Raw genomic sequence first — 22,199 nt, 5'->3', positions numbered from 1 at the left:
TAGCTGCTGTAACCGAAAATATTGGTCATATGACCTTTTTATTTACTGCTAAAGTGGCTCCTGTTGGTTTGGGACATGTGAGCATTTATTGTGCCTGATGATTTCATGAACTGTTTTGTTACTATTTTCTCTGGTAATGGCCCTCTTGGTGCTATATCAGTTAAGATTAGCCTTGTACCCCAGTTAATTCTAACATTTATTGACCTGTAGTTATTCATTAAAGCTGTCACTAGCTGGGACTGAATTAGGGAGGGGAGAATCATCCCAGGCCCTTGTTGCAGAAGAACTGAAATACCTAGTCCTGTTTATGTAGACTTTGAGCTTTTACGTTAGTATTTCCAATTGGCACTGCTTGTCCAGCACATTGAACTTTTCAGCTCCTATGAGAGGAAGCCTTTATACCTTCTAATGTTAGTTTCCCATACACTTCCACTAGTTGCTCCATTTAAGTAGAAAATTGTAACAAGACAAAGGGAGAGGTTTTGCCTCTGACCTGATCTTGACCTTTTGTGCCACAAAACAGCCAGAAAGCTACCTTAACTGGTCCCGCTCAATATAGGAGAATCCTCAGCTCCTATGCCATCCTGTCCTATACTCCAGCACACCGGTGCATCACTAGGGTGACAAGAGCAAGTGTGAAAAATCAGGATGGGGTCGGGGGTAATAGGCATCTATACAAGCCAAAGCCCCAAATATCGGGACTGTCCCCATAAAATCAGGACATCTGGTCACCCTATGCATAGCTGCAGAAAAGAGAATCAGCGCTAAGAGTCATTAGGTGTGGTTGATTCCTGGCCGATAGAAAGGCCTTCAAGTTGCACATCATCTGATTCCCAGATGTTGCAATGGACCTAAACGCACATTGGGACTGGACAAGCTCCCAGTGGCCCCAGGATGGGTAGACGGTCATAAAGGTGCCTTAAAATAACTTCATCTCCACCTGTCCCCTGAGTTGTGCTAGATGGGGGACAGCAAGTTCTGATTAGTTATTTCATCACTGCATTATATGGTTTGCTTTGCTGATTTTCTAGGTTTAAAATTTAGACGTACAATAAAAACACATTAATTTGCAATATAGTGAATGTTGCAAAATAGCTTTCTTTTTGGTCTCTGTCCAAACTTGATTTTTTTTTACAAAGATAAAGTTCACAATCCTATTTATTGAGGGTCATTATAAAGGTAACATTTATACTGTGATATTCTGTGTGTCCAGGCATCTTTAAGCTAAGGAAAAGAAAAAGGAGCTCATTTCATTACAGGAGAGAAAAAAACTGTACATAGACACAGTATCAGTTAATTATCCTGGTCTATTTTTACATACTTGTCCTACTAATGTAACTTGAAACAGCTGTGGGTTTTAATGGCAAAACAACTCAGTCCAGGCCCATTTATTTACCAACTATAACTGAAGGATCACTCACATGGGTTCTCAGAATGAATTCTATTCTGTTACTAGCCTACCAAAAGAACCACCTGTCTCCTGCTGCTCAATTTGATTTAACTACATTTATTCAACAGCTTCTTCTGCGTGCTAAATTAAATCCCAGTGATTGCATAGCCTGCTTTGTTCTCTGCTGATCATGATGCTGTGTGTTTCAAGTTATTATGTAGTGAATTACCCTTTCTTTTTGGCCTAGTGCCGCCTTGTCTAGGATTGCTTTGCAACACAAAGTACAAATCAGCTAAAACTCACAGTTGACCATTTTCCTGGTCATGGCCACCTTGACACTGTCTACTGCATGCTCCAAAGCTACCTTCAGTAAAGCTATCTTGCACTATAATTAGGGCTGATCAGTGGCTAGGCTCCCACTCAAGACCTTGTGATGTTAAGCCAAGTTTGCTTCAGAGGGGATTTGTTGGTAACTTAGCTCATTACTGGAAGGCCTTTCTCCCTATGAAATATAAAGCTTACTTTATGATGAGACCGTTCTCAAATTTTGCCCCAACTCTCATCACAAGTACTTTGCACTTTTATATATGCACAGTGATATTCATGATCATATTCTCTTTTTTGTCTTTATTTTGTGATTTGAGAACACTTAAATAGCATATTATAGGTAAACAACAAAGCCAGTCTATAAGCTGTATCCCAAGAGCACTTTTCCAGAATTAATTTCAATACTGGGTAATGAAAAAGATTTAAACTTATCAGTGGCATCTATATTGGGCATTATTATCTGTAAGGTAACTAAGCCTTTAAAGGATATTTCTGATGAATAGCTATTAATGCCTTATCAAGCTAAATAACTTTTCACAAAAGAAGACTGTATACAATGTAGACATTTTACAATGATTTTTTTAAAGTATTTTAGTTGTACCTGACTGTGTTTCAGAATCTCTATTTAGTGAATGGGGCTAGTGACCCAGCACATAGTTCCCAGAAAGAACCCCATGCCCAGAATAGGTCACAATGAATAAAAATGCAACTCCCATTTGAAAGTAATGGACATTTCACAGTTGATGTAAAACTAAAGTACAAATAAAACTGTAAAATAATTTTAGTATTATCTTTGAAAAGTCATGGAAGATGGGTGAGATTCCAGAGGACTGGAAAAGGGCAAATACAGTGCCAATCAATAAAAAGGGGAATAAGGACAACCTGGAGAAGACAGACCAGTCAGCTTAACTTCTGTACCAGGAAAGATAATGGAGTAAATAATCAAGCAATTAACTGGCAAACACCTAGGAGATAATAAGGTGATAAGTAACAGTCAGCATGGATTTGTCAAGAACAAATCATGTCAAACCAACCTAATAGCTTTCCTTGACAGGGTAAACAAGCCTTGTGGGTAGGGGAAGAAGGTATATCTTGACTTTAGTAAGGCTTTTGATACTGTCTCGCATGACCTTCTCATAAGCAAACTAGTGAAATACAACCTAGATGGAGCTTATATCAGGTGGGTGCATAACTGGTTGGAAAACCATTCCAGAGAGTATTTATCAGTGGTTCACAGTCAAGCTGTAAGTGCGGTCCCACAGGGATCAGTTTTGTGTTCGATTCTGTTCAATATTTTCATCAATGATTTAGATAATGACATAGAGAGAACACTTATAAAGTTTGAAGATGATACCAAGCTGGGAGGGGTTGCAAATGCTTTGCGGGATAGGATTAAAATTCAAAATGATCTGGACAAACTGAAGAAATGGTCTGAAGTAAACAGGATGAAATTCAATAAGGATAATGCAAAGTACTCCACTTGTGTGCAACTGATTGTTCCTTCCTAAGTTAAATACGAGTCAACAGTCTAACACTTTTACCAAAAAAAAAAAAAAAAAAGACAAACATTCTGGGATGTATTAGCAGGAGTATAGTAAGCAAGACACAAGAAGTAATTCTTCCACTCTACTCCATACTGATTGGGCCTCACCTGGAGTATTGTGTCCAGTTCTGGGTGCCACATTTCAGGAAAGATATGGACAAATTGGAGAAAGTCCAGAGAAGAGCAACAAAAAGTATTAAATGTCTAGAAAACATTACCAGTTGGTAATGTTTAGGCTGGAGAAGAGAAGACTGAGAGGAGAACATAACAGTTTTCAAGTACATAAAAAATTGTCACAAGGAGGACAGAGAAAATTGTTCTTGTTAACCTCTGAGGATTGGACAAGAAACAATGGACTTAAATTGCAGCAAGGACAGTTTAGGTTGGACATCAGGAAAAACTTCCTAACTGTCAGATTGGTTAAGCACTGGAATAAATTGCCTAGGGAAGTTGTGGAGTCTCCATCATGGGAGATTGTTAAGAGCAGGTTAGACAAACACCTGTCAGGGATGGTCTAAATAATACTTAGTCCTGCCTTGATTGTGCGGTGACCAGGTGTCCGGTTTTTGACCGGAACACCCGATCGAAAAGGGATCCTGGCGGTTCTAGTCAGCACCACTGACTGGGCCGTTGACTGTCCGGTTGGCGGCGCTGCGCAGTGGGGCTGGCAGGCTCCCTGCTAGCCTCCATACATGCTGGCTTCCGGGAAGCAGCCGGCATGTCCTGCCTCCGGCTCCTACATGTACTGGCAGCCAGGGGGCTCCACATGCTGCCCTCGCTCCAAGCACCGCCCCCGCAGCTCCCATTAGCCGGGAAGCACAGCCAATGAGAGCTGCAGGGGTGGCGCCTGTGAATGGGGCATTGCGTAGAGTGTGCAGAGCAGCCTGGCTGCGCCTCCGTGAAGGAGCAGGAGGGGGGACATGCCACTGCTTCCAGGAGCTGCTTCATGTAAGCGCCGCCCAGAGCCTGCACCCCTGACCCTCTCCTAGGCCCCAACCCCCTGCCCCTGCCCTGATTCCCCCCCCTGCCACCCTCCAAACCCCTCATCCCCAGCCCCACCCCAGAGTCTGCACACTCAGCCAGAGTCCTTACACACACACCCCGCACCCCAACCATTTGCCCCATCCCAGATCCCTCCCACACTCCAAACCCCTCAGCCCCAGCCCAGAGCCCTCTCCCATACCCTGAACTCCTCATTTCTGGCCCCATCCCAGAACCTGCACCCCAGAGCCCGTACCTCCTCTCACACCCAATCCCCTGCCTCAGCCAGGAGCCCCCTCCCATATTCTGAACCGCTCAGCTCCACCCCCCAGCCCGGAGCCCCCTCCTGAACCCCAAACCCCTCATCCCTGGCCCAACCCCAGAGCCCACACCTCCAGCCGGAGCCCTCACCTCCTCCCACATCCCAACCCACTGCCTCAGCCTGGAGCCCCCTCCTGCACTCTTAACTTCTCATTTCTGGCCCCACCCCGGAGCCCGCACCCCCAGCCAGTGTCCTCACCCCCACCTGTACCCCAGCCCTCTGAGCCAGCCCGGTCAAAATAAGTGAGTGAATGAGGGTAGGGAGAGAGAGCGACAGAGGGAGGGGGAGATGGAGTGAGTGGGGGCAGGGCCTCAGAGAAGGGGCAGGGGCTGGGACAAGAGTGTTTGGTTTTGTGTGAGTAGAAAGTTGTCAACCTTACTTGAGTGCAGGGGACTAGACTAGAAGGTCCTTCCAGGCCTATGATTCTATGATTCTCTTGGTTAGATAAGCAGCTCTTTCTCTTACTATATTGAAAGAACTTCTCAACAAATTTGAAACCTTCTATTTTCCAGTTCTTTCAAGTGGGATTTGAATTCTCTATCTGATTCTGCACTACCAAATCATCAACATGACAATTTTATGTATGATCTCTGCAATTAGATGTAGTGGTGATAATACTGTTTATGGTACCCTGGAGGTGTCCTTGAAAATAAAGGAAGTGCTATACAGTCAAAATGACGGAAGTCATGGTTTGGGCATAGGCTATCTGAAAAATAACCTGTTTCCACATACATCAGCACAGCAGTTTAGATCAATTGATGTTCTTGAGGGAACAAGTTGTGTTAATTTAGTGATACTAAAAAATGCCAGATTGAGAGTCATAAACACAGAAGTCTAATTTTTTCCCCCACACAACAGGTGGAACAAACATACCAAAGGGCCTTACCCCTGATTGCAGAGACCTTTTTTAAGGGTCAGAGGAGTGTTTAGTCTTCAGGCCCAATCAGTACATTGCCTTTTGGCTTGCTTGGTGTGCTTCTTTGTCCCATTTCAAAGAGGACGAGATCAAAGCATGTTAACAAACTGTTAATACACATCAGCAGGGTCCATGTGGATGTTAGTCTGGGGCAGGCTAGTGCGAGATAGATTCACGCTCCAGCTTGCTGCAAGCTACATGTTTGTGTAGACAAGCTTTGACTGTGAAGATTGTTTCATGAAACATAATCTCTTGTTCAAAATGTGGCTGTGTCCTCTGCCATGACAGCTAGGAGGGGTGCCAGTGCTCTAGAATAATGATGAAGAGATCATTTTGGGTTCACTGATAATTAAGAAGGCGGGTCCATCTTCTCTTTTGAGGAATAAAACATCTGGAAAGCTGTTTTTAAAAGCAGTAAGAATATTCTTGGAATCAGGGGGGCCTCTGGGAGTACACCTGCTGCTAAGTGCTAATTTGATTGTTTTCCACAACTACTTACTTTCAATCTCTTTGATTTTCATTTCCCATGGTATGCAGGCTGTTTTAAAATTCTCAAAATCTCGTTGAAATTTCATCCATTTCTGTAAAGGATCACAAAGAAAAAGAGGCCGCATTCTCAGTGTTCTCATATACATTCTCAGTCATGACTCTGAGATCCAGCATAGAACTGAGTGAATTTGTATCAAATACTTAATTTGCTGTATTTTGCCTTTTTTTTTTCTTTTTTCTGTTTGTGGAATGTCTGAACAGATCGTGATTTTTTTTCTTGAGTATTATTTGACTTGAGAACTGTTTCTGATCATTTAACGTATTTTATTCCAAATCTGAAATTCGAACTATATTGCTTAGTTGTGGTTAGTCTAAATGGTGGTGGTGTCTCTGTCCCTCAATTGGATAAGAGCAAGTATTATAATCAGCAAAAACAATGAGGAGTCCTTGTGGCACCTTAGAGACTAACAAATTTATTTGGGCATAAGCTTTCGTGGGCTAGAACCCACTTCATCAGATGCATGGAGTGAAAAATACAGGAGCAGGTATAAATACATGAAAGGATGTGGGTGCTTTAACAAGTGTGAGGTCAGTCTAATGAGATAAATCAATTTATCTCATTAGCAGGATACCAAGGGAGGAAAAATATAATCAGGCTTTCCAGGCATATTTCAGAATGTGCAAGTTGAAAATTTGTTGAACATTAATGCTAGTAAAATGTGATTCCACAAATGTCTATAAAAAATGAAGCCAAATTACTACTGAACATGATTGAAGCAAAACTTGTTTTAAAATTTGAATAAATATTTGCAGAGATTTTTTGCAGTATTCTCTCAGCTCTGAGGCAAAGGGACAATCTGTCCAAGCACTATATAAGGGAGAAAGGAACCATTCCAATCTAATATGTAAAGTGCATGTTTGTCATATGCCATGAGTTTTTCTACTACAATGAGGAGACTGAAACATTCTGAATCTTCTCAAGGAGCATGATCTTCATTGGCTTTCTTTATTCTGGGCCTAACCCCAAACCCAATTTTAATCCCCAGAGGATGGAACTCTTGGTGGAACAGATTGGAAGGCTCTTGAAGATAGAGCCCAATCAGTAGGTATGGGTTTGGTTAATGACCTCTGCTTTGGGATTATTTGGAGCAAAGAGGGTTAAAAATGCACGTGAAGAATGGGATGGTATTTATGAGGATGTGGTGAATGATAATCTACAACACTGCATTGCTTTGCATTGTATGAAATTGATTAAATAAAATCCTTACCTTTGTCATCATCACTTTGTATGCATAAAACTTTTTCCCTTTTCCTTTTCCAAGTGCACCTTCAAATTTTTCTACAAAAAGCTGGGCTTCCCTGAGAAATAAGAACAAAAAGACATGCATGTGATGATATGGTAAAACTGAAATTCCTGCCACTTCAGGCTTGAAAAACATGTCCGACTACTCCACGTTGGATGTTCATATATCCCTGTTCTCTTAGTGACACTCTTATAGTTTATATTTCCCAGAAATTTTATCATAGTTAGTGCAACCAGAAGAAAACAACTTGTCATTTTGTCTGAGCCATTTGCATTTTCCAGAAGTGATCTCTACTTAATTCCTACTAATGTTATCTAGCCTGTTCTGTGAATACCTGAAGTCATGATGTCTTGTTTTGTAATCTAGCCTATTCCCCAGTAGTACTTCCTCTTAAGAATTATTTCCTTTTGTTCAAGCCATTGGTCCTAATCCATTCATCCACTGGAACTATATGAATTATTCTTCTTCATTTTAATTGTTACTTTGAAGATATTTATAGACTGTAATCATGGTTCCCTTGTGTCTGCTCTCTTCTAGGCTACATATATTTTCACTCCTCTCAGTGCCTCCACATATGTCTTGTCCATTGTAAAATCTATGAATCATTTTCTCATAACTGTGGCTTCAATTGGCTCCAGAAGATTAGAGTTTTGATTGACAACATTATTAAAGTATTCCCTAGTGAGACACATAGGACATAAGGGTGAAAGGAAAAAAAAGAGTGAAAGTTCCTTTAAAATGTTTTTAAGATTTTGTGTAACATCAGCACTTTTAAATGATGATCAGATGTGACCAGGCACTTACTAGAGTCTTCTCCACACCCTTTTTATTCTCCTTTGTGAGCACAAACTTTAAGACACCAGAGTATGTACTTTTATTGAAGTGAGGTGGCTACTTTAACTGCTGAATGACCATGTCTAAAGTACTATATAAAAGAAACAAGACTTCTTGAAATCCAATGTTTGCACAGTGGTATCAAAACCATTATATTGGTGGTAGTCACCAGATGGCACTAATACAGAGCACCTTACACATTTTGATTAATTGCCTGTATAGGCATTCAGAGACTGGTGGGTAGTTGGAGAAATGCTAGCTATTAGTTGTGGTGAAGTTCTTTTCTGGAAGCTGTGCAAACAGATTAATTGCCTGAGTCCCTCTCACTGGAATTATTTCTTATGCATAGATCTGTTGCCCACAGCTTATATCCACCCAAGCAAACAAAAACATTACAACATGCCAAAACATGACAAAAACTGCAGGTGATGCTTATGTAAGAAGAATACTAATAACCAGCTCAGAATTTCCATGTGAATCAAAGCTAATCTCTCTTATTCTTATGAAAAATATTGTGGGAATTTAATGACTGCAGTTTCAGAAGTAGCTCTGATCCTTCTAATACCATTTGTTCAAATCAGAAGGAAGAGTGTCACCTAGTTAATCAACACCATTTATTGTGGCACTAGTAGTGGAGACTTTACGTCCAAGTACAGGGCCTAGATTGTGAAAGGGCTGAAGAAATCACAACATGCAGTGGCATGGCTAAAATCTATGCTTTCAGCTGTTCATCCACTTTATTTTACTGTTCCAGTCTTCAAAATTAAAAAATACACTTCTCAAAGTGAAATGAGGAGATTAGAAAGTCAGAAGGATAATATTCAAACAAAAGCCTGACACAATGTCACTAACGTGAAAAAATTTCCTCCCTAGAATACACATCATACATCCATAGCTGGGCACAGAAATTCTCCAGAAACTTCTCTTTTCTGTTTATAAAATGATCATGAGTTTGGCTAAGCCAAAACAAAGAAATTATTTTCCACAGGCAAAGTTTATAAAAACATGTCTTTTAGATCATGAATTCAACCCCTCAATTAAAGCTAAGGATTCAAACTAGGCATGATTGTTTGCAATGCAATGAATGTCACATCAAATGCCTTTTAGGTGTTTTCCTCTGCATTAGAATATAGTTTTTTATTCCTCTCTGAGTTCTGAATTCTCTGGCAAGGATGGGTTTTCTGTTTCTATCTGCAAGCTGGTTGCAGATTTCTAGTGCAAACTGAATTCTTGCCCTTTGGATGTAGTGATCCAGGTTTCCTGGACTACTGCTGTATTTTCCCATGACTTCCCTCAGTGAAGTTCCCCTTCCCCTCCCTCTTTCATTTGTTCCCCTCCCCCCATTCTTATTGACTGTTAGGCTTTTCTTCCTCTCCATATCTTTGCAGGTGTTTGGCTAGGTCCCTGGTGGTTCTTCGTGTATGTTACAAAAATCCCTTATCTGCATGACAGTATTTAATCTGTCTATATTTTTAAGAGCTTTAACTTTACTAATCACATTGGGCCAAATTAATCATCTAGTCTAGTTACTATCCACTTGTGCAGATGTTATGTTTTAAATAGAAAGGGACCCTTCACTTTAACAGGGCTCAACTGTATATTTAATACTGAACTATCTGCCTATCGTAATTTAAGTACCTTTGCACAGTATGAGGCACTTGAACACAGTACTGATAGCACTCACCATTCCTGTTAAAGAACCACTCAAAAGCCTCTCACACATTCCACAGCAAATGACAGGAAATACTACCCCATGGTATTATTGGGTAGATGGAAGAAGCTTGCCATTATTCAGCATCTTTTGTCAGAATGAAAGCACTTTATGTGTCAAAGTTACACTTGATGTTCTACATATGTGCTTTCGCCTTGAGTGGGCAGTACAGGTTTGGTTGTAGCTGACTTTTAACAAGCTTTTTTGTACACTCATTACAGCTTTAGGAAGACCCAGTGAATAAGGTGCTCATGGGGGGGACCCTGCCACATGAAAACCTATAGTCAAGCCATTTTGTGCTCTGCAGCAGCCCAGCTGCATCCAGGAATAGGAATACTTGCATGACTAATTTCAAGTCCCTATTTAATTGGTAGTTGAGTGCAAGTCTCAATAACAATTTAATTCCATGAAAAATTCCCACTGCAGTATTTAACAAAAGAGATGACAAGCACACCTAGTGGTAGAGCAGAGCTTGAAAGAGGGCCTGTGGGTGATGAGGCAGAGAATATGTGTGCAGTTGCATTCAAGGAAACTAATAAGGAAAACATAAGCCCCATGTGATGCTGAAGCTATCAAACAGCTACTGCAAAGTGCTTTTTTCCTTGCTCCTGCTCATCCCTCCTCCAGCAGAGACTCTCAATGGATTTTTACTGGGATACACCCTTGAATTAAAATGAGTTACTTCTTATTTACTTGCTGTGAGATCAAAGTCAGGCCCTCGGTGATTTGTAGGTCAGAAACTAAGGAAATTTCCCCCACTCCCTCCTAAACTTCCTGTGTCCTGGCTGGCTCTAAATATAGAATCATAGGACTGGAAGGGACTTTGAGAGGTCATCTAGTCCATTCTCCTGCACTCATGGCCGGACTAAGTATTATCTAGACCATTCCTGACAGGTGTTTGTCTAACCCAGTGCTTCTCAAAGTCTGGCCGCCGCTTGTTCAGGGAAAGCCCCTGGCAGTCCAGGCCAGTTTGTTTACCTGCTGCGTCTGCAGGTTCGGCTGATCGCGGCTCCCACTGGCCGTGGTTCGCCGCTCCAGGCCAATGGGGGCTGCGGGAAGTGGCGTGGGCTGAAGGATGTGCTTGCCGCCCTTCCTACAGCCGCCATTGGCCTGGAGCGGCGAACCACAGCCAGTAGGAGCTGGGATCGGCCGAACCTGCGGACGTGGCAGGTAAACAAACCAGCCTGGACCGCCAGGGGCTTTCCCTGAACAAGCAGCGGACCGGCTTTGAGAAGCACTGGTCTAACCTGTTCTTAAAAATCTCCAATGATGGAGATTCCACAACCTCCATAGGCAATTTATTCCAGTGCTTAACTACTTTGACAGTTAGGAAGTTTTGCCTGATGTCCAACCTAAACCTCCCTTGCTGCAGTTTAAGCCTATTGCTTATTGACCTACTCTCAGAGGTTAAGAAGAACAATTCTTCTCCCTCCTCCTTATGACAACCTTTTATGTACTTTTATGTACTTTGAGAGGGGACATGATAACAATTTTTGTCTTCTCTTTTCCAGACTAAACTAACCCAATTTTTTCAATCTTCCCTCATAGGTCATGTTGTCTACACCTTTAATCATTTTTGTTGCTCTTCTCGGGACTTTCTCCAATTTGTCCACATCTTTCCTGAAATGTGGCACCCAGAACTGGACATAATACTCCAGTTGAGGCCTAATCAGCGTGGAGTAGAGAGGAAAAATTACTTCTTGTGTCTTCTTACAACACTCCTGCTAATACATCCCAGAATGATGTTTGGTGTGTGTATGTGTGTGTGTGTAAAAGTGTTACACTGTTGACTTGCTTTTAGCTTGTGATCTGCTATGACCCCCAGATCCCTTCCCACCGTACTCCTTCCTAGGCAGTCATTTCCCATTTTGTGTGTGTGCAACTGAGTGTTCCTTCGTAAATGGAGTACTTTGCATTTGTCCTTATTGAGTTTCATCCTATTTACTTCAGGCCATTTTGAATTTTAATCATATCCTCCAAAGCACTTGCAACTCCTCCCAGCTTGGTATCATCCGCAAACTGTGCCATTATCTAAATCAACATGCAACTATCAGGTGAGTACACAGATAATAAATGTATTTCCCTGTCCTCTACATGTTTGTATATTATTCACATTATTGTTTCCTAAGCAATGCTCTTTACCTCAGTTCTCAGTTGAAATGCTCTTTACCTCAGTTCTCAGCTTTGAGAATAAGAACTTTATTTGTACATCCCTGGAGAATCATAACACACCTCTGCACTTTGTGCTAAGAAAAGTGAGAAGCAGAGATGAACAGTCCTATCATTACAGCAGTTTATTAAAATCTCATCTGCACATTCTTGAGAAGCATCTTCAAAAATATCACACACTATATGCAAAGTGATACAACCTCACAAATATGAGGATGTGTCAAAAACAACACTGAAAGATGAAAGTGAGCTTTGTAATCACTGGTATCGTGTTATAGGTAAATTATCTATAGCACAAGATAGGCCAAAGTGTACCCCTTTAGCTAACTGTGAGAGCTTTTTTGGTTGAGAAAAAACATCTTAATCTAATTACCAACATAAGGAGCTAATAAATATTTCATGGAGCCAGGTAGTATTGCCCTTAAGTAGCCCAGGTTAATTATTAATCCTAGGTATGAGGTTGCAGCTTCCAAAGTGCTAGGTATATTGCATGTAGGGCAGTTCAGCATGTACAAAGTAGAGGATGTATTACAGCACTTAGAGGTTGCTGCTGGTGAACAGGATTCAAGTGGATAGCTCACGTTTTTCAGCAACAGTTCAGGAAGGTTTCAGTCACCAACATGTAAAAAGTCATTAAAAAGAAATGTCCTTTTAATATTGATCACTTTGAACTTCTCCAAGTAAGCCTTAAAAAGACTGGCTAAAAGTTGACAGCAACACAACTGTTGCCAGGTGGCAGCTAGCTTGGAAAGTGGCTCAACAGTAATAATGGACGAACTACAGTGTCATTTAATTTGGTTTCGGTGGCTGCCAATAAGTTCATAACAACAGATCTGCGAGGGTCTGAAGATAATAGTTGAAGAAGAAAATATTTTTCTTCATCTCACAGAGTAGTTTGTGATTTTTTTTTTGTCATGCTGCATTTATAGAATATTCTGTTACAATAAATCTATTTTTATGGCTAGTCTGGATTGGAAAGTAAAACAACTGAAGGAAAAAAAGACAAAGTCTAAACACCCCCCTCCCACCCACCTTTCCACCTACCCCTATTATTTAGAAATAATCCATTGAAAAAAATGTTCACAGGTGGGTACTCCACTTCCAGGGCCGGCTCTGGCTTTTTTGCCGACCAAGGCAAAAAAGCCTCCCGCCGCGCGCCTCCCCCCCTCCAGCGCAGCAGGGGAGGGCGCCGAGCCCGGCCGCGGGCCGCTCTCTCTGACCGGCTGGAGCGCCGGGGGGAGGGCAGCAAGCCGGCAGCAAGCTGACCAAGGTTCCGCTCTCCCCAGCGGCGAGCCCAGCCGGGGCTCCGCTCTCCCCAGTGGCCAGAGCACCGGGGGGAGGGCGGAGAGCCCAGCCAGGGCTCCGCTCTCCCCGACTGGCTGGAGCACCGGGGGGAGGGCGGTGAGCCGGCCGGGGCTCCACTCTCCCGGACCAGCTGGAGCGCTGGGGGGAGGGCAGAGAGCCCGCCACGACTCCGCTCTCCCCGGCAGCCAGAGCGCCGGGGGGAGAGCGGAGAGCCCGGCCGGGGCTCCGCTCTCCCCGACCGGCTGGAGCGCCAGGGGGAGGGTGGCAAGCCCGGCCGGGGCTCCGCTGTCCCCGGCAGCCGGAGTGCTGCGCCGCCCCCCTCCAGGTGCCGCCCCAAGCACAAGCTTGGTGGGCTGGTGCCTGGAGCCGGCCCTGGCACTGCTTCCACTGAGGTCAGTGAAAGTGTTACTGTTGATTTCAATGGAACCAAGCTCAGTGCCTATAGATCCCAGCACAGCAACTAGGCTCTACTTCCCCCGTTGCAGGATGCTGGGAACAGCCTGGGCTGGATTTCCAATTAGGCACAATAGGGACATGCCTAGGGGCATCAGCATTCTAGGGGCGCCTGACCTCTCTAAAACGGTGTGAAACACAAAGGTCAGTTGTAGACAGGAGGGGCACTGAAGATGCTGTGCCTAAGGGTGCATAAGATGTAAATCCAGCCCTGGTAACAGACTGAAGATTCTCTCCCTCCTCCTTTTAATTTTATATGAACCAGTTATGTTTTAGGGGCCCTCCCAAATATCCTTTGTTCACTGTCACTGTTCATACATCCACTCCCAAGTTGTCTTATGATTCTCTTTGCATTCTATATTTATTTGAAGCTACTTTGTGAATGATACAAGCTTGATCTATGTCTGCCATCTCCTTCATATTTTGTTGTCATTCATTTAATTGTAATTCATACATTGGTATTAACTTTATTGGGTAGCTTTAACATTTAGTAAGAACTTTAAACAAGGGAGAATTATAGTTACATGGCTATTGTATAATTGCAGGATTCCATGGTAATTTAATAGGAGTATGCTAATAGATCTGACTACATAGCAGTTAACTACCTCTGTAGATTATACAATGCATACTTTGTGTGTGTAAAATGTAACTGACCCATGTCAATAATGAGAATTAGAACTGTGCTCCAGAACCAAATACAGAAGCCCACTTTGCAAATGTGGTCCTATCACCCCAGGACTAAGAACCATTAGCTTGGAAAACAAGGTAGCTGGATAGATATGGATACACCCGTATGTCTCAGATCCTCAGGCGGTGTAAATCTGTGTAAATGTCAATAGAGTTACACCAACTTGCACCATCTGAAGTTCTGGCCCATAATATTTTATCTCTATCTCTATAAGCACCATTTGTAGGTTCAACTTTCTCCAAATCCAGTTCAGTAGATAGGAACTGAAGGTCATTACCATTGGAGTAGCCTTTGTGAAACATATTGGTGTCTCAGACCAGTTCTCAGAGGATAAGAGTCTATATCACAGAAAATACCACGCCCCAAAAAGAGAATAGGACAGAAGACAGCCTGCCCTATCTTCTAATCCTCAGCTGCTCTCCCTCCAGTTCAGAATTAATACACACTGGTTTGGTAAACTGGAGAAATTTATACAGACACTGCCCATGCTACAACTTTCCTAGGATAAACAAAGCGCTTTATTCCCCAAGTGTCCCATCTGACCTCTTTAATAGGCATTACACTCAGCAAAAGGAGTAGTGCACATCCTGGAATAATGGTTTGTCCTACTCCAGCTGAAACCAGAAAAAGCCCATGTAGTTAACCGAGAAGAAGGAGGAAGGAAATGCAAAATGTCTAATCTCACTAAAGCCAGGAAATTCAGAGAGAGGCTGAATCACCATCCTTCCCTACTTCAGTTATGCTGAGGTAGTACAGAGAATATGGCCTTCTACCAGGTAACTGAGAACTGTGCTCTTACATACCATATAGGTCAGATCCCCCGCACCCTACCGAGAAGAAAAACTTGTGGAAGTGGGGATTAATAGAGGAGGGGGTGGCAAAGGACAGATCATTCCATCAAAGGACAAGTTTTGCCCTCAAATAGATTAAGCAGAAGCTTCAGCCACCCACTATGGATCCCTTGAGATTCCCAAAGCCTTTACATAGGCTCTTATTGAATCTTACCCACATCCCAGCATGAATATTCCTTATGAGGCTGTTTGAAGGATGATGCACCTAGTTAATCTGTTTCTCAATATCTCTCTCTCACACACAAACTCTCTCTCTCTCTCCTCCTCCTCCATTCCCATCCTTGGCCTGCCCCCTCCCGCTTTGCAAATCCTCAAACTTATGAAAAGTTGTCTGTGAGATCTGAAGATTGGGGAGCCGTGCTACAGAAATGTATAACCCCAATTTCATCATAAGCAGGGATAGCTCTGCCTGCTGGAAGATCCTCCTCCACACATGGATCTTGAGAGAAAAATCAGGGCCATGTGGGGTGCATAATGTTAGGCACAAGGGTGTAAGTTAGGAATGGCATTTCAACCTATGATACATCTCCCTTGTAGGTGTAAGCCAGCCAGACCTTAACGTAAGTAAGTGTCTTTGTATGTGAATTCTAGTTCTGCAGCTGCATATTAAAATTTTATAGTTCACACATTTTCAGAACAAAACTAAAGAGCAAAGAAAACAATACACTTCCTTCTAAAACAAATGAAATTCTTTTCAATGTGATCACTTTTTCTGGTCAGTGTGATGCTCACTTATTACTCTAACTCTGTCATGATAGTATAACTAAAGCTTCTGCGTTAATGACTTTTCCCCTAGGAAAAATGGAAGCAAAGGAAACTGATGGAATGGTGAGACAACCTCCAATGAAATCTCACTTTGTAGAGATTGGAGAAAGCAGAATGGAACAGCTTGCCTCCCTCTAACTATAGAGCATTGGCGTACACAGCTTCTTGTTCATGTAACAATTATTTGATATGAATTGAACCAATCCGCTCCCAGCTCATGTAGTCAGATGGTGCAGCTGCTCAGAAAAGAGCCAGGGGAAGGATGGAGGAAATAATTTAATAAAAATTAAAATCTAAGAATTCTCAAACTTGGATTATTAAAATTAGGTACCCAGAGGTAACATTTTTCAAAAGCACCTAAGTTACTAAATAGCCTAAGACCCATTTTCAAAAATGACTTTGGCCAGTCTACATAACGTTTGTTCCCTTCCCCTCCCACCCACCCCCACCCCCACCCCCACCCCGAGTAAGCTCTGGTAATATAAGCACCTTCACATCAACATAAATGTGTCCAAAAATATTTTGGTTTCTAAAGTGACATAGTTAAAGCAGTGCAAAAACTGTGAGTAAACAAGGTCTAAGGCTTGTATTAAAAGTTAACGGGACTTGGTCTTCAAAGTGCCTAAGTCACTTTTGAAAATGGGATTTATACACTTTGGAAAATTTTACAGTAGGTCCATATTTTGATACCTAAATAACTGGCTTCATTTTCAGAGGTGCTGAGCACTCACTACTCCATTGATTTCAGTGAAATCAAAACACTTACGTAAGGGGGCCAAATATAGATTTAGATGCCTAAATTTAGGCACCTTCATTTGAAAATGTGGCCTGGTTATTAGCTTTTAAGTTCTAATTTTTGTTTGTTTTTTCTCTGCTGAGCTGAGATATGAATCTCTATACATAACAGTGACAATCTAAAATAGGATTGCCTGGTATAAATTGTTCCTATTTTTGGAATGTATTTGATGTAGCTAGATGGTAACAAATGTGATTCATTGGTTTACAAAAATAGATTTCAGTATAAAGAACTGATCTGAAGATCTGTCATTTCCACTTGGAACTCTGATATTTTCTGGGGTCAGCCATTAAAATGCTCCTAAGCCTACTTCAAAGAGAGCTGTGTGTTTAGCACAGCACAAAAGAAACCATTGTTTTGGAAAGACACAAGAAAACACATTGGTACATATTTGTGTATTCACATAAACCTTTTGATATGAGAAAATGAAGTTTAATACATTTCCAGTCTCCCAGTGATGGAGAATCCACCACAACCCTTGGTAAGTAGCTCCAATGGTTAATTACCTTCATTGTTAGAATATGTGCCTTATTTCTAGTCTGAATTTGTCTAGTTTCAACTTCCAGCCATTAGATCTTGTTATATCTTTTTCTGCTAGATTGAAAATCCCTGTTATCAAATTTCTGTTCCCCATGTAGTAGGTACTTATAGACCAAAATATTCTTTACTTAAGATAATTTGGAAGTACTGGACACTTGGTGTAGCTTTGCTGGTGATTCCCAAAAGAAGAAAAATGAATCGCAAGATTCAGAGGAACCTATATGGGTACAGAAGTACCTGCCTGGAGCCCTTAGTCAAAAGCATGGAACCAAAAGCCCTTCCTGGAAGATACTGGCAGAATGCTATCAGCAGTCAGTGAGGGCACAGGGAGAGGGAAGGCTGGCAGGCACAGAGGAAACCAGGTTACAAAAGCACACTGCACAGTTTCCTGGGGAAGCAGATTGTTCATTTCATTTCATTCATAATTACATTGACTTCTGGATTGCAAAATGTCACTTAACTCAACCAGGCCAAATTGCTTCCGACAGAAAGATCAGTATTTTGTGTGTTTTGCCAGTTTAGCCAAGGCATAAACATTCTAGCTTTTTCAGATGAATTTTTCAGATTGTTTCAAGAGAAAATACCTGAGATCCAGGCCTACCTCAGTTAAACAGACTCAAGTGGGCATGGAAACAAAACTATATACCCTGAGGGCTCTGAGTGGAACTATATAAATTTCTGCTAAGCAAACTAAGTAGCCAAAGCAGGGGCTGCTTCATTGAGGGGAGAGGAGAAAATGGGGCCCAGCTGGGGCCACCTCAGCCTCCTTTGAACTTCTAGAACAATCCACGGCAGGCCCCCACTACTCTGAGGGCACTAGAGCCCAGGTGGAGCCACCTATCTCTTCCCCTCACCATGTGGCCTTGGAGAAAAACTACAAAGCGGAACAACCAGCCGGAGACTCTAGAAGCAACCAAAGTAGGGATGTTTGGACATTCTAAGAACTTTGTATAGTTTTGACTGCACTTTCTCTGGCCTGTGACAATTGGCTGTTTGCTCCAATCCTGGCCCTCCCTCACAGTCACTTTTCCTGCCCCCTTACCACCTTCTTCTCTATCCTGTCAATTCTCACCCCCTTCCCTTCAATGTTCCCTCTCCACTTTTCTTTCCATTTAGCTGATCCCCTCTTAACTAACTACCCCTCCTCCCCAGCAAAAAATAAATAAATAGTGGAACTAACATGACATTTGCTGCCATCACATTGTTCACTCTGCTTGTGTGTTACATCCTTTCCCCCACCCTGTGTCCGTCTTATCTGTTTTGATTGTAAGCATTTGTTTCCACTGGAGACTTATTTGCTAATGAAAACAACCTTTTTGCTTTGGTGAAAATGGAAGTGTGACATTCACTAAGGCCAAAGGCAGTTTGTGCCTACAACGTACAAGAAAATGCATAAAATGTTCCCAATATTTTCTTTTTCCCAAATTCAATTAAATTTTAATTCATTTCCCTTGCAATTTAAGAGACAGAGAATTTTCCACAAATGTTGAAATATATGCTAAAATTACAGCACCAAGCGATCAGATGGCATTCAAGACAGCTCCAAAGATAGTGACCTTTCTAATTGATGGGAAACTATCATGATCAGAAAGGTCGGATCAGTGTGAGTAATGGAATCCTACAACAAAGATCTGACTCCTTCATATTTTCACCCCAGAGCTAAGGAGGTGAAGGAGCATTGACACACACGCCACTTAAGTCCCAAGGATGGGCTTTCAGAGAAAAAAAGAGCCTGATCTCTGGGACTGCTTGAAGTTCAACAGATATAGAAATAAAGATAAAATTGAGAAAAACAACGAGAGTATACAGTACAAACACCACAAGTGACAGCATTATTCATTATGAATCAGACCATACTTCAGGACGTCTAGTTTCTTTTTCATCTGCCATGGTTTGTTTCGTAATGTGGCAATTAGTTTCTTTTTCTCTTCAACCTCTTCCTTCAGCTTGGCCAATTCCTCCTCCGTAATTGGCTCCTCTTCAGAGTCGGAGTCAGAGCTTCAAACAAAAATGGAGGGATAAAGACAGTAAGTTTAAAAACGTGAGGGTAATAGAAGGTTTCACTGAGGCAGATGTTCGGTGCTAACTCCTTAACTTGATCCTCTAGGTCTGTGTCTTGCCGCTATAACTCTGAACTTGAATTTCCATAACCCCTGAACCCGAAATGAAGTATTTGGAGCTTGAAGTACTGAAACTGAGCTGGACTATGACAGAGACAGCGATTTTTCCATTGACTTCAATGGGCTGTGGATCAGGCCTTGAGAGAGCAAGAGATCTGCTCCTCAAGGGTAATCCAATCTGTTAGATGCAAAGGTTCATGTAAGGAAACCCAACTCGGAACATTGTATACGTTCTTTTTAAAAGAGTGTTTAAACCGAGAGGAGGGAGTTGTTTTTTCAAACTGCAATTTTGAGAGAGCCATTTCCCCCCTGTGAAGGCTCATCTCTATTGGCTAGTTTGGAGTAGGAAGAGCCATACCCTCACTCTCTCTTCCCCGACACCTGAACAGGGCTAGTCATAATCTGATCTTTAAATTGCAATAATGACCATCATCCATCTTCTTATTAATACAAAAAGGCAGAGCCTATGGCATTTTAAATTATGCTTGCTTTATACAGAGAGGGGCTAAAACCGGAATCTTGGATCTGAACCACTTTACATTTAGGGGGAGGGAGTGTTGTGTTCTAATCTCTGGATTTCAGCCCCACCCTATGACTTTGGTTCCAAAGCGGCTTAATTTCTGGGTCCAGTTTATACGTGGCCAAAATCTTGTGACAACACCAGTTCACATGAGAGTGTGGAAATTTTTCATGAGAAATTGATTTTGCAAATTTACATATCTCAGAACTCTCACAAGATCGACTAATTTCACGTGACTTCTGCTATTTAGGGGCAAAATGTCATGAGATTTCAGCACTATCAAACCCCTAACCTAGCCCTGAATCAAACAAATTTAAACCCTAGCCTAAACCCAATGAAGATGACAACATCATTGCAGTGGGCCATCTCCAATTATATAGAAATCCAGATACACTATCACAGTAAAGCTAGGCTGATACCATGCTGTTAGTGGGTAGCTCAGAATGTTCTGGATATGGGACTGGGTTGAGTAATATTCCCTCCACTACATGACTGGATAACATAGCTAAAGATAGTTGTGACAGATATGGCAATTTCCTGAAATATCATTGAAAGACCTTTTGGTATTAAGCTTATGTATTATTATGGGCCAGGATTGTATGTATCTTTTCTATGCGGGAGATGTGACAAATATTGCACCCATCTTTGGGGTCCATTGTTTTAACTGCATGGTTGATAATATGATTATGCTCTACTCCAAAAGGAAGGGCTACCACAGCTCTGCCAGGAACAAAAAACAGTGGGTGGTGATTAAGGCAAATCAGCCAGGAAACTCAGTAACTCCCCTACCCCACAAAGAGATACCACCTCCTGGGATAGCTCGCATATACTACTTCATACTAGATTGTCTAGAGACCAACAGACAAAGAATGGACTTTTGGATAAATAGCCTGAGTTTAAACATACTCTTTCTGATCCAGCAAATGGACAGAACCTTCTGTCCAAGGGTGGCCCCAATCCTTCTAGAAGGTTGGAAGGGGTGACTCCTATCAGAGTTCTTGTTGGAGTAGGGGGGGTGATCTCTGAGGTAAACTATTGGCATGTATGTAATTTTTTTAAATTGTTTTTAATATATTTTTCTCTGTAATGCTTTCACCTTAAGAATAAATATGTGTGCTTATAAAAACCTGTGTGTTAACATATAACTGCAGGCAGTTATAGCCTTTGAAGAGAAAGTAAAGTGCAGGTGCTGGCCAGTTTAGGTAGTCTGGCTTGCTGCGGATATCACAGTGAAGGCAGGAAACTGTTCAGCCTGGAAAAACCCTGGTCAAGAGTGGGAAGAGAGACATTTGTCTCTGCCCCAGAGAGGTGACTGCTAAGGAGCTGGGAGCCTAGAGTGGTACCCTTGAAGGATCATGAGAGGGAAATACAGGTGCAATTGTCCTGAACTGTGACAATAACTACCTACTGCTCTTCCTTATATGACTACAAACAGATAACCATCAATATGACAGAAAACATTTTTTGCAGCAGCGGCATGGGGGGAAATGATTAAAAATTGTTGAACTCAGTGATCAAATCAGTGCTGAGGATGACAACCAAAGGAATTTACAAAAAATGTATCCAGTGAATTTAGCTCTTTTTCCTGTTCTGAATGTTCTGTGAATGGACTGAAGCCTTTAGAAATTGTTTGCTATTTGAATTAGTTTTAGGAATGATTTGTTCATTCGAAGTTTAGCCTATGGACTGTTTGCAAATTGCTTCCTGCTATTACATCTTTGAATGCTTGATATGTATGATCTGATATTTGAGCTGTGTGATTAAGTCAAATAATGTGGTTTCTGTTCCCTGACTGGATAACCAAGGATTTATAAATTTCTTCGAATTACCTTCAAAACAAATTCCATTTGCTAATGCAATGATTTGTGTGACTAACCAGACCTCAGTTATTGACCTAAAAGATGCTTTCTACTAATACTTGCACCAAAACATTTGCCAGCATGAATGATCATGAAAAGCTATTAAAAAGTTACACTAACACAGTCAAAGTGAAATTCTTTTTAGAAAACATCAAAACGTATATTTTTTTCACTCTTCACCCAGCTCTAGCTTTGGTAACAAATGCTATGTGGGAAGAATATAAAAACAGCATTTGAGATGACTGTAAGAGACGCATTAGACTGAGTCGGGGAAAAAAAACAGGATCCTACAATTACTAAAGAATCAAATGCTACA

General features: G+C 41.8%; 1 protein-coding gene across 1 annotated transcript in view; it reads right to left on the bottom strand.

Moving 5' to 3' along the window:
- Window positions 1-22,199, bottom strand: part of TMC1 (transmembrane channel like 1) — a 79,304-nt gene that overhangs the window by 37,215 nt on the left and 19,890 nt on the right. Inside the window, exons 4-6 of the mRNA XM_034774931.1 lie at window positions 19,242-19,382; window positions 7,237-7,327; window positions 5,979-6,060 (exon numbers count right to left, since the gene is read on the bottom strand). Of these exons, the coding sequence (XP_034630822.1) occupies window positions 5,979-6,060; window positions 7,237-7,327; window positions 19,242-19,382 (314 nt within the window). The remainder of the gene's footprint in view (window positions 1-5,978; window positions 6,061-7,236; window positions 7,328-19,241; window positions 19,383-22,199) is intronic.

The sequence above is a fragment of the Trachemys scripta genome, chromosome 6 (genome assembly GCF_013100865.1).
Source record: "Trachemys scripta elegans isolate TJP31775 chromosome 6, CAS_Tse_1.0, whole genome shotgun sequence".
Taxonomy (NCBI): Eukaryota; Metazoa; Chordata; order Testudines; family Emydidae; genus Trachemys; species Trachemys scripta.
Note: the sequence above shows the minus strand (reverse complement) of the source record. Positions and strands in the feature narration are given on the sequence as shown.